This window comes from Pollicipes pollicipes, unplaced genomic scaffold, assembly GCF_011947565.3.
Source record: "Pollicipes pollicipes isolate AB1234 unplaced genomic scaffold, Ppol_2.1 Scaffold_4295;HRSCAF=5057_pilon_pilon_pilon, whole genome shotgun sequence".
Classification (NCBI taxonomy): Eukaryota; Metazoa; Arthropoda; class Thecostraca; order Pollicipedomorpha; family Pollicipedidae; genus Pollicipes; species Pollicipes pollicipes.
The window spans coordinates 3,429,884-3,443,599 of record NW_023596461.1 but is presented as its reverse complement, the minus strand read 5'-3'; the positions used below and the strand labels follow the sequence as shown (position 1 = coordinate 3,443,599).

General features: G+C 49.7%; 1 protein-coding gene across 1 annotated transcript; it reads right to left on the bottom strand.

Moving 5' to 3' along the window:
- Nucleotides 1-8,597: 8,597 nt before the first annotated feature.
- LOC119096396 (protein transport protein SEC31) lies at nt 8,598-12,483 on the bottom strand (the record flags this gene model as incomplete). Its single annotated transcript, XM_037219270.1, is given in 2 exon segments — nt 8,598-11,648; nt 12,280-12,483. Coding segments are annotated over 2 exon segments (1,224 nt in total), but the record flags the coding sequence as incomplete, so codon positions are not given.
- Between the last annotated feature and the right edge of the window lie 1,233 nt (nt 12,484-13,716).

Below are 13,716 nucleotides of genomic sequence, written 5' to 3'. Positions count from 1 at the left end.
TTCATTTTGCTGACTACGTCGTACCTCACGTACTACTGCAGGTGCAAGTGGATGACCAGGTCTCTGTGATTCAGAGCACGGTACGTAAGCTACAACGTGTACACGGTAACATATCCATATTCTTTTACTTCCCAACTTTTTGGCAAGGCGCAGCTGCTTTATGAGCATGAAATTCGGATCACCCATTTGAGGACACAACCTCATAGTGATGAAGCACAGGTACGAATGGCAATAAACGTTAAAAACACATGCGTCACTAAAATCCGATTGAAATACCGAGAAGCTTTGCAGTTTCATTTGAGTACAAACTTTCAACGTTTTGTTCAGATTTCATTCTTTGAGACACTGAGTTCAGTGACATTTCATCAATAAAGGTCGTTTCATAGGTAACCTCAGCGTTTGCCTTGACAATTCCGACCACATTTATGTACGTGGTAAATGGGGCTACCTTCACTTAAAACATACCATTCAGCGTGTTTCGAAAAGGCTTATTTCGCTATCCTACGACCAGTCAGTCATGAGATTGACTTGTAAGTTAGCGTTGGGACTTTTGCTCGGGGAGGGATGGGGAGGAGGGAGGGGGGGGGGTTACTATGCACCCAGGTGCTTAGGCTACATCGCAGTATCTTTGAGGGATGGGGAGGAGGGAGGGGGGGGGGGGCTACTATGCACCCAGGTGCTTAGGCTACATCGCGGCATCTTTTTCAATCGCCCTGAGTATTATTTAGCAAACGGACAATGTACGCAGCGCAGGTGCACGTAAGACAAGTGTTCCAAGGCAAATGTATGTGCGCCGGTGTTCATAACCGCTAATGTACATACCGTTGTAATTCTCATCGCATATGTCCGCAGGCGTAAATGTTCGTACTCGCTCATCCACGTGCCGCGTTTATTCGTATCATACAGGTTCGTAGGCGCAAGTGTTTGTATCGGTATTGTTCGTCGTTGCTTACGTACGTAGCGTGATTATTTGAATTACAAATGTTCCCCAACGTTGTTTCGCAGGGTGGATGTTCGCAGACGCGAACGCAGTGTGCAGACATAGACAGACGTATGTTCCAAATTCAGTTGTTTACAATCCGCCCTTTGCAATGCCTTGTCGAGCCAAGCTGAGTGTTCATACAAGTTCATCCCCCCCCCCCCCCCATAACTCAGCATACCTTGTAGCCATTATATCGCCTCGCACGCAGGATACCACGGCTGCTCTACCACGTATCTACATGCCCCGATCTCAGATAATCTTTTTCAATTACTTCTGATGCAATCAAGTAATATTTTTGCGCTTACGTGGTGAGTGTACATCACCTAAATTGTCCAATGCAAGCACTGGCGTTACGATCATGTACATGGACGAAGTACTGCGACACTCGGCATACCAACAATACTAAGGTGGAAACTCGGGCATCAAGCAGTGCTTAGCGTGGGTAATGATACCAGAGAGAGGGAGAGAGAGGGAGAGAGAGAGAGGGCGAGAGAGGGAGCGGGAGATAGGGAGAGGGAGGGAGAAAGGGAGAGTGAGGGAAAGAGAGAGGAAGAGAGAGAGAGAGTGGGAGAGAGGGAGAGAAAGAGGGGGAAAGAGAAAGGGAGAGGGAGAGGGAGAGAGAGAGGAGAGAGAGGCAGGGAGAGAGAGAGAGAGAGAGAGAGAGAGAGAGAGAGAGAGAGAGAGGCAGAGAGGCAGAGAGAGAGAGAGATCATTGCATTCATTTAGTCAGTTAGTAAATGTGTATAAAATGAAAACCGCTAGACCGCAGCCTACACCTCATCTGCACTAAAAAGTTGAATTATTTACCTGCTTCTGTTTGCATTTTCAGTATAACCGATCAATCTTCACAATTTTCAGAAATCGTTATTTTTATGGCATGCTGTCACGAATCGTTAATCGTAGCGTTCCCTAGAAAGCTATCTCAGAAAACCGCTAGGTTTTACCATTTATCATCAATGCTGGGATGCCTGCTCCGGGGGTGGAAAAGTAAAGACGGAGTGATGTAACACTATTTGAAATCGAGCTCAGCGAGCAAAGCCGCGCACGTTTAGGATTCACGGCTAGGGACTATCACTTAGGCTAACACAAGGCAGTTTTTCAACGCCGGTGGCTGCGCCTTATGAACTGAAGTAATTGCAACGAATTCGCTACAATTGCGTTTCTAGAAGCACAATTACGTACGCAAGCCAGCGTCTGCTGACTGAGGGGTAAACCACTACATCGCCTCTTCTCAGGCCTCCACCTCGGCGCATATGAGTTTTAGCAACATGAATGACAACACTGTTGAAATATCCATGAACCGGCACAGGTGCACATATGCGTATCCGTGTCATTGCTGGTATATCCGTTGATGTGTACTAGTTGGAAAATAAAGCGATGACAGCGACATCTAGTGGTTGATCCCATCACTTCTGTATTGTAGGGATGGTTACAGTTTGTGATACTGCCGCTCCTCTATGACGCTGTGGGTAATAATGCCGGTAAAAATGGCCACATTGCACACCAGACACGCAAAGCATGGCTACGTTGACAGGCCCAGTTTCCTCATATTCGCCTAAGCTATGAGAAGCACCTGCCCTAGTAGATTTAGTTACACCTAAGGCGCTCAAGACAGGCGCCAAAGTGAACATTAAGTCTCCAAAGGAGGTCCCTGGTGGGGCTTATATGCGTGCTATATGAGTCCATAACAGAAGCCGCGTTTTTCCGATGTGTCGTTTTTCTCTCTCTCTCTCCACGTCACAAAAAGTTTAATGGTGATAACTGCAGGGAGCACCCGCCACACAACAGGCTCAGCTTTTGGCCGGCGCTGCTCACGGGGGTGGATCCAGTATTTCGTCATAGGGGGGGGGGGAGGTATGCTTTGTCGTGGTCTCCGGGAACTTGGCACGCCTCGCTCCGCCCAACAAAAAGGCCCCCTCGTTCTGGTCATTCCATTTTCCTATCATTATTTTGTATCAGTAAACAAATTTCTGCGGAAAGTCCACCAGGTTAAGCCCATTTTATTTTTAGGGATCATTTTTATGGTATGTTTATGATGTACTTCTTTGACTGACAGAGAAGCTAGAAGCTAACAGAAGACATAACTCATCAATCGTTTAGAAGGAAATAAAATTAAATCAGGTTGGAATTAAATAATCGCGTAAAGTAAACAGCAAGCGCTTTTCACCTCACAATGGATCATTCGCACCTACGGCTAGTCAGGGACGTTGCCGGGTTTTCTTGGGGTTTTCAAAAGATATTGAGGGGCCTTAGTTTGAACGCTAGCGTAAAACGAAACCGGGTAAAAATAGCAATGATATGCCCATCCTTCGTTCGCCTGGGACAGTCAGCTCATCCTTTCCTTAAAGTTCATCAGCGAAGAAAATATTATACAATAGTCTTAAGCATGTGACCTCGCCGTCCGGGAAGAAAAGCACCGGCGTCCGTTGTAAGGTCTCCATGGGCCGCGAGGTGTAGGCCTCGAGCAACACGTGGCGGCAGTCAACTGGGGGGCGACAGTAACCACCTGGGGCATTCTGCGACAAATCGCCGGGTCGAACGGTCAATTTCACACCCTCATCACTCGCACTTCAATAATGATAGGTCACAGGGGTTGTCAGCGGCGCAGAAGACGCCTGCGACATTTTCAGAGGTCTCAAATGAGCGGTTTCGGGGTTACAAACTCCGGCATTTTGGTGTTGCGTCGTTGACGGGCCACGTTCGCCGTGCGATTCTTTTCGTTACGATGATAGAAACCCATACAAAGCTATATGTCAAAGAAATTCCAAAACCTTTCAGACTACGCGTGTGTCGTGATTGGAATCATCACTGCACAATAGATGTGAATTGAAGCATTACAAATATTTGCAATGCGCGCAAAACCCTTTTCCTACGCAAATTTGAGATTTTTCTCATTTGCCTGTGAAAGAAGACAGTTTGAGCCCGATAATAAAAAACAAAAATGTGGTGATCGGCTTGGAAAAGTTTGTTTATACCGTTACCATAAGGAACTGCGCTTTATTCACGCCATCCGCTGTCGGCTACCAGCGCAGCATCCCCCAAGCGTCCGCCCGCACAGGCTGAGGAAAATGACGCGTTGTGAGAAAATACTAAGCTTAACAGCACGGTGACTCACATGCAGGTGGAAGCCGACTTGGTGCGCCAGCGACTCAGTCTAACCCACTAACTTACCAAAGCTCTTGAAATTAAGCGACCGCTACTTCCCTCCTAACGTCTGAATCTCATCCACGGACAGTGATAGCCTGAGCCTTAACTGGGTTTATCCTGCGAGCCTTAAGTGCTCCTTTGACAGTCTTTGCCGTAGCCAGTCTGATGTCAATTTGGCAAAGTCTAACTTTTTTGCAACGGGGAGAAAGACAGAAAAACGACACCTTAGGAAAAACGACGGCTTCAGGTATTGGATTGGATTTTAGGGCCGCTTGTTTTTTGTGTCCCAAGCCGAATATGCCAATGCAGGATTTTAGTCATGGAAAGGCACAGGGATTGCGGTGTCCAGTGTAAATTGTTGTGCCTTGACAACGAACCTTTTGGGGTCCCTTGAGAAGCCCTTGGAATTGAGCGCTTTTAGAAAATAATGGCTGTCGTGACACAAAACAAAGGTTTTTTTCTGGTCATTCGCCAAACGGGTAAACCACGAATTTCGCCTGAGTAAAAGACACAGAAATTGTGGCGTCCCTTGGTCCCTTTAGAACTTATAGCGCTGAGCCTTTCAAATGGTTCGCTTTGATTTGGCGCCTCTTGAAAATAAAGGTTGTGATGTCTCGAAGTGAAGGTTTTGGTGCCCTTTGCTAACGGGCCAATACAGGATTTTGTAAGCATGGCGAGGTCACAGCATTATTTGCCCCTCAGGGCCCTTTATGGCGCGCCCGGCCTTCGGAGCCTCTCGAAAATGTTTTAGGACCATTTGGGGTCCTCCTGAAATTTGGTGATTCTTGAAAATAAAGGTTGTGTGGATCCGAAATTAGGATTTTGGTGCCCCTTTGGCTCAAGGTGGGGGGGGTGGGCACAGCCCCGTGGCCCATCCCTCTGGATCCGCCACTGGATGCTCCACGGGCGGCGGGGGTAGCAGATTCGGCTGGATGGCGGACTTCAGTGCCGGAGCCCACGGCAGTAAGCCTATGGTGACCCACGCTGCCGAACCGCGCGTGCTGCTGTGCTCGGTGGGACGCGCCACTCAGCGACGCCGCAATAGCCGCACGTATCGCTACCGCCCACAGCAGCCGCAGAAAATGACAGCGACGGCAAGCGCGTGGGCGACCGCGCCCTCTCAGACGACCGATCTCCGCGACTGGAGGGGCGGCAGCATCAAGCCCAAGCAGAAGTGGCAGTGGCACTGCATAAGATAGACAGCATGCCATGTGTGGCTTTGCTTTTGCTAACCGCTCGGACATTACGCCCCGTCCCACTGAATCATGACCCGAGGCTGATTTTGAACCAAACCGAGCGCAAGACCGATGCATTTTACAGTACTAGATGTAGGTATTACATGACAAAAGGCTCATATCGGTATATATATATATATATATATATATATATATATATATATATATATATATATATACATTCACTTGTATATCTACACATATCTAAATAATGATGTTATGGGTCTAAAATATCGTTATATTTAAGTCAACACTGGGCGTTTTGCTTGGCGAAGTTAGACGAGGTATCTAGAAGCTCGATAATTTTGCTATGGGGGAGTAGAACGCCGTGCATCGACACTAACCATGAACCTCCAATGCCGTCATTGCATGAAGTCGACCAAATCGATTCAACTTCCGCCAACAAAAGGTTAACCCTGAGAAGGATCGGCTACAAAGCACTATCGAAGCCTTAGAGAAAATGTTCCATATCTTAAGCTATCAAGGCCAGCATGAGATAACATGAAATAAGCTCACTAAATCAGTCACAAATAACCATTTATATCCCTCTAAATGGAAAAGACTGCGGTAGGCAAGTAAACTTCTGTTTAATAAAAATGCTTCTGAATAGCTCATTGCTTCATTGCGTCATCGTACCATCCACGAACACAAAGACATCCACAAAGGCAAGTCTTTTCCACTTAGAAGTACCCCAACAGTTATAAGCGAGCTTTTTTAATATCTGACGCTTGCCTCAACATCTTCAAATGTGGAAGGTTCTTTGTAGCAGAGCAGGGCTGCGAACTGCGCCGAATGATCTTCAATATCGCTTTTTATATCGCTATACAAATCCTCCCAATATCGCTCAAAACCCCCATACAAATGTGGAACACCCCCTTTAATTTCCACGTTATGGTAGGTCCGGGACGACTTTACAGTAGCGTTGCTTCCAAAATCACCGAGTCAGCCTATACCTAGGGCGACGAGCTCGCTACATCTCCAATACGCCACGTCTGGCTCACCGTTCCAAGCGCCCTTCAGACAGGGAACCGAAAGTCGCATATTTTCTCTCCGAGCACTTTTTACTTGGCTTCCTAAGTTTGATCGTCAAATATCTTAATCGGCACACTTGTGGCTAGGCGTTGCTCTGCCCTCCCCCTCCCCAACCACGCCTACGTTTATAATCTTCATCCTCCCAGCTTTTATTAGTGCCTTTACCTGGGTTTGAAGGTACCCTGTTGCCGGATTCACGAGCAGCTGTACTGAGGCTCGGGCGGTTCCGTCTTCGCCGGTTTACAGCTTAGGTACCTACCCTTAGGTTTGATGCACCACCCTGCTTGGACTTCAGGTGTTTCTCTACGTGGGTTTGTCCACATTCACACAACAGATGTCCACTTCCTTGGGGTTTGGATCGCAAGCTTTTGAGCACTCCTACGCTTTAGGGCGCACCCCTGCCTTTCATCGGAGAGCTTTTCTGTCCGGGCAGTGGATCTCCGCTATTAAGCCCCTCTATATGAGTGATGAGTGCGCTTCTACAAAATAGGTTAGGGGAGGCGGTGCCGAGCAGTGAGAAATGGCTAACACCATCCCCAAACCGCGCCAAACACTGGTTTCTCTCCCGATGCGGTTCATGTTTTCAAAGGTAAGGGGCTGGGCATCCTCTTATAACTGTATAGGTATCTGTATAGGTATAGGTATAACTGTATAGGTATAGGTATATAACTGTATCTTATAACTGCTACAGTTATAGATACAGTTATATAGATACAGTTATACAGTACAGTTATATAGATACAGTTATATAGATACAGTTATATACAGTTATATAGATACAGTTATACAGTTATAGATACAGTTATATAGATACAGTTATACAGTTATAGATACAGTTATATAGATACAGTTACTGATACAGTTATATATACAGATAGGTATCTGTATAGGTAGGTCCAGGTATAACTGTATAGGTATAGGTATATAACTGTATCTTATAACTGTATAGGAAACTACACCTCTGCCAGCCTACCTTGGCTTGAGATGCACTGTGCGATGATTTAGCGCCCGCTAGCAGTCTAGAAGACACCCTTTTATCTACATGAAAAGACGCCGCCCTACTCGCTCTTCCTGGTACCATTCTTTGAACGTCTTGTTACAAGGGCGCCCACGTTTGCCGACTGCACGCCGACATCTTCAGGCGCTAACGGAGGACCCCGTGGCTTGGTCACCTGAGTGCGCCAGCCTCCAAGGCAAGTACCCGGTTTAGGACCACGAACGTGATGAACGTAAAGGAGTCTATCAGTTCCGTCCCGCTGAAAGTACGATTTGCGCGAGCCGAGGACATTGGCCGTTTTTCTCAGCGCGCATAATATTAAGTATATGCGCAGCAAATCGGTCCAACACGTAACACCACGCCGCACAAACCAGTGTACCTCACGTCGTCACGCATGCGCGAAAGCCAAAACACCGCGTTGCGTGCGCCTTTCTCTGGGGTGCAAAACCGAGTGTACTAATTTCCCAAAGCGTCAGATCGCACTTCCTTTTGGCACCCGGGCTGTTCTGAGACATTGTTCTCCAAGTAACAACCCCTTCCATTTCATTCTACGTTTAGAAATGCTACATTTAGTACCACTTGAGGGGGCATAGCCCAATGGCCTCCCCCCTCCTCCCATCGCCCGCCACCAAACGGCCTTTGCCGATTTTTGGCACTAATTAGGGCACTTACTTAACCAACTTGAGGGCGAAACTGACCTATTGACGGGAGATAATTCCAGCACGGCTGGGGCCCGTGGAATACTGTTTGCTGATCTCTGGAGACCCGAAATGCGCCGCTTGGCATGCAACGACTGTTGGAATATTCTACAGCGACGTCCAAGCGTATCCATGTGGACAGTCTTTCACCACAGCCGGTGTGCCGGGCACGTAGACTGCGTTTTCGCCAACGCCAAAACGTCCATCTGAGGATGCGAATGCATGTGCGTGCTTTAGGTTGTGCGCACCGAAGTCGACACTTTGAAAGTGAATTTCAGACTTTGGTTGCCGCGGCACCTTCGCAGGTGCAAAAACTTTCCACATAAGGAACATCACTGCACTGAATGACGACATACAACACGCAGTACGCAAGAACCGTTCGAGCCTCGCATTCTTGCATCCTTAAAACTAACTGCGGTCGTACATCACTGCTGTTGGTCATAGCGAGAAAGCGCTTTGAGCTTTTCCAAGCTTCGAACTTCACATAAATCTACAAGAAACAGACATCAATGTCAGCAGTTTATTCTCCAAATACTCTAGGCACTCGAACGCGACGCTATCTCATACCGCAGTTAGATTGCATATGATTTCTGGATAACAGCACAGCTCGGACACACCCAGCCACACCACTACAAGGGCACTATCCTGAAACCCTCATTGAGTCACAACGCAGCCAGTAGCACAACCAACGGTTGCAATCACTGAACCCCCGTGACTATTGAATCCTCATCGCAATCGAATGACCGCTAGGCTAGATGCACCACAACGTGGCGTGGAACCGAACATATTTCGACACACGGGCACAGTCGATTTTTTAGGGGATGCCAGAGAAGCACAGTAGTCTTCATACGGTGCCCACGGTACTGAATGTAAAGGAAGCGCCGGGAGTGTGCACGAAGCGGTTTGTTGGCCATACGCCAACAGAAGCGACGCTTCCGTGGTTGCCAGCGCTCGATACTGACCCAGAAAGGAGCAGTCATACACGGCACTAAAATGATATATTTGCACTTTAAAATCAGGCATAATTATATACAGAGCAGGGCGACCCAGGCGCATAAATCCGCGACGGCTTTGAACAAATCTTCAGAACCCAAAGCAAGGTAATATTTGCTGGCCGAGACAGCGGACGGTCAGCTCATCAGGGCCTGTCAAGGACGGCAGCACTTCAGCCCGGGACGCATGGGTCGCCCCGAGTACAAATATATTTACACGACGGACGGGCGACCGGGCCAAAACAACATCGCGACACGGAAATAGCCCAAAGGCGAGACCTTCGAGAAAATCCGGTCGCTATTCATCACTGCATGGCTATTGGGACAGATCGTGTGGTGTACCCAGCTGTGGTCAGTGTTTACTGCAGCGCTTACAACCTAATTTCTTTGAAAAATGGTAACTGGCGGTTAAAATGGAGTCTTTATGCTCCCTTTTGCGCTGCAGCTTGTGCTAACACGCGACCTCGACTGCCCAAGGACGAAGCCGGGAAGGCAAGTTAACCAGGCAACCGTCTACAAAAACTGTACCGCGTGTGCAAGATGCCCCTTGCGTGCCAATGAGCGTCAAGGGCGAGTTTCTGGCAGCCCAACCTAACATATTGCACAGACGGCGTAACAATAAATACTTAATAAATATTTGGAACCCCAACAGCGTTATCACAGAAGATTTGGTTGGTATCGAGACAGCGAATGAGTACGGGAAATGAGGAGTGGCAAGCGAAGAATACTGATGAAGGCGAAATGTTGGCACCACTGAGCCCAGCAACGCCACGTACTTATACAGAGGCGGGCTCATTGTGCCCATCCATGACATCAATGCTTAACCTAATGACACACACCCACACGGGAACAAAGTGGCGAAATTCTCGGTTAAATGATGATACAAAGCTCAGAAAGTGTTGGATGGAGATCGAAGGAAGCATTTTCCCACGCGTGTAAAAAGGAGCCGACTACTAGCGCCTTGATGAGGACGAGGTCCACAGGACGTCTACGGTGGTGGAAGACACGGGTCACCCTCCCAGATCTGATGTGCTTTAGATCAGTCGCGGTAGAAAAGAATCACGCAAAGGGCAGTACAAACAGCGATGGAAAGCAAGACTTGGCCGTTTCACCATAGCCCTAGTATTCCTGCGATGCTTATCCGCACTGGTTGTCAAAAAAGAATACAATGAGCCTAGTTCTTACAGCTACTTAGCCCTACACCAGTTTGCAATAAATATGCGCCTATATTATGTGCAACAAGGGTCACTTCCTAAGGCACCTGGGATAATTGGCACTTAGTTACAGTAACAGTGTGAGCGAATCTAATCTACCATATTCACAATAGCATACTGCTTGAACAGTTAAACCGCACGGACGACAGGCTGGTGTTCCGACAACCATGGCGCCTCCGACCATTTTTCAATTGCACGATGCGAGCTTCGACCAATGCGATTTACAAACAAAAACAACGCTCCGTTCGCCGATGAAGCCGTGGGACCGATTTGACATGGGGAGAGATCACGGTAGGCCGTGCTAGAGGTGTGCAGCGGCGCGGCTCGCCCTTCACAGGGTCATGGTCTGCAGACGGGTGGCGGCAGCCTCCACCTTGGCCGGCTGGTCGGCGCGGCCAGGGGTATGCGGCGGGGTCATCGGGCCACCCTGGTCAGCGCGCGGTGGCGGCGCATCACCGGCCCCGCCCAGGTCGCCTACGAGACCGGGCTGTTTCAGTGGACAGCGGCCGGCCGTGGCACCCACGCGCGGGCCGCAGATGTAGCCGCTGCGGCTCATCGGCTGCTTGCACGGGCTGGCGTAGCGCACTCGCTGCATCTGGTCAGGTGGCGGAGAAAATGGCTCGTTATGAGGGCGGACCGGACAGGGCAAGGACAGAGAGGACAGCGGCGGCGGCGGGCCCGACTGGTGCAGCCAGCAGCCGCCCGAGCCGCGAGGACCCGCTGCCGCGGCTGGCGGCGGCGGCATGGAGGGCAGTGGTGGAACGGCCGTCGGTCCCGGCGCGTACCCGTGCCGGGGGCAGCCCTTACCGCCGGCCCGCGTCTGGATGGAGCCCATCGACGTCTGCAGCGTGTAGTACGGTGTCCAGATGTGGTAGTGGGGCACAAAGCTGGGTGTCATGTACATTTGGCTCATGTGCGGTGCCAGGATCGTGTACTTTGGCGGTTTGGAGGACTTGGGCGGTTCGCCGTCGCCGCCGTCCTGGCTCTGGGATGAGCCCAAGAAGCCGTTTTCAGTCGAGGTTGGCTGTGGGCTGGCGCTTTTTGTGGTGGAAGACACAGAGTCCGGACAGGGCGAGACGGAAGACGAGGGCGGGGTGAGCGGCAGCGGCGACGGCGAGTCCGTTCGAGCGTCGAGCCGCGCGGGTGTGACGCGAGGAGAGTCGCCCACGATCTCCCCAGCGCCGTCGACCGGAGACGGAACGCGCTCATCACCGCTCTCACTAACGTCCGTACAGTCATTCTCGGTGCGCAACTGACGGGTGCGGCGACCCTCCGCGTCTGCCTCGTCCAGGCACAAAGAAGACAGCTGGTCCAGTCGGTCTTCTGACCAGTCACTCGAGTCATTTTTGACCTACAGAAAACCAGCACCGGGCATTAGCGTCAGGATTGGAGGCAAAATTTGCTTGAAAAATACTTTGCTGAATATTTCACTGAGCAGAGCAGTGTGGATATTGGGGCCAAAACGATAACTTACAGAATGTGCAAAAATGCGCCCCAGCAAGGTTCGAACATTTAAACCGTTGTCACGTACCCTATACCATGCCGCCGCCACCAACATGCAACAGACTAGCACTGTGCATATAGGATCACCCTGCTGCAACCGAACTGGGAGCATATGGACGGAGGAGGATTAACACACATGCCGGACGACGGTGTACGCACTTAACCATGCCATGACCACAGGAACAGGTTATGAAAATGACATGCAGAATCACACACCTGAGCCAACCAAGTGTTACAAGATCCATGTCTACAAGCATGCAGGACTGCAAACAGCATTGCCACGGAAAGTTAGGGATGTTCCCAATCTTCACATATCGTGATACGCAGGGTATATTAGCCAGAACATTAGAGGCAGCTAGACCATTCAACCGCGCTGCGGGTAACTGGTTACACAGCAGAAGCCCCACTAATGAACCGCGAAGCCATTGGAATGTCCTTAGGCCTTCTATGAAAGCATGCTGTAAGTCGGGGCACCCCACCTCCTGCTGGTACTCGTGGTCGGCGGCGACGGCGGCGGCCGCTGCCTGCGGGTCCTGATGGTGGTACACGGGCGGGGGCTGCGACGCGTAGAACTCGCCAGCCGACGGCGCTACTGGCTGCTGCGGAATGGTGATCACTTGCACGCCCGGCGACTGGGACTGCGGCATCGAATGGGCGTACACGTACTGGTGGCCAGATGACGGCTGGAAGGCAGAACACCCGAACATCATCATTAAGCAGACGGACGAGGGATGGGCGACCCGACATCGACAAGCCCACGGGGCGGCTCGGCAAACCGCTGAACTTGTCTTGAGAAGTCGTGGGACGCTGTCGTAGGTCGGAGATACGCGTTCGCGTAAACAGTCATACTGCTTGCCCAAACGCTGAACATAACTTATGTGATGACAGTACCGCGTTGAGTTCGATTACATTCCTATCAACCCAAAACCAGGTCGGATTTCACTAAAACCACGCCAGTCGCAAAGTTCGCAGTTGGTGAACAGTGAGAGCGTAAGAAAGTCCGCGCAACCTTAACGGTATCATTTTTGTCAATCATATACGAAAACAAGTCCGCGCTACTGATGTGCAAGATGACGACCGACACAAACTGGTTACACAACCACATGCAATACTTCTACATTAAGGACGACACATTGCACCTTATTCAGCGAAGTGGCCCACTCACAAAACTCTTGTAATTGACACCCGCACTCTTCGACCGACACGCGAAATACTCAAATTTCCGTTCCATTTGGGATCTGTTAATGTGATCGTCAATAAGTATTATATCACCGCACATTTCGCTGCGTTGGTGCTGTCTGAGTCCTTGCTGGTCATCTGATAAGTCCCACAATGTCGCAAGGACAAACAGCGAAATGGCACGACCTTCTCGCGAGACAAGACTTTAATCCGTAGCTAATCGCATCCAACGCCTCCTTGCAGTCGTCGATATCAACCGAGGTACGGACTTCTTAGAAGAATGTGACAATCGCACGAATGTATTGAATTCCTATTGGATTCATCTGCTGCGTGCCATACCTTTACCTTTCGGTTTGTCCACACCTTTAACCGGTCATTTTTTACAGTGATGGTGCCGCCGTTCTGTCGCGTTGCCACTTCTGGTGAACTGGGTACATAAACCTAATCACAGAAATTCGCGCTGAAACTACGGGTTCAATTGACCTTTTACGCTGAGACCCCGGGCTTCCACCAGCCTTTCGAAATTACGACTTATTGTGTTACGAGAGGATTTTTCGCTCAACAATTTTTCGATTGTTCAATTCAAACGAAACGATGATCCCTTGCTACGTTCGATAAAACAGCCACTGAAGAGAAGAGGCAACCGTGCAAAAGGACGAAATACAATTCCATGGGAACTATGGCACACTAATAAGCATTGGGCCTTATTTCTAATCCTAGCACCCTTGAATTTCGTC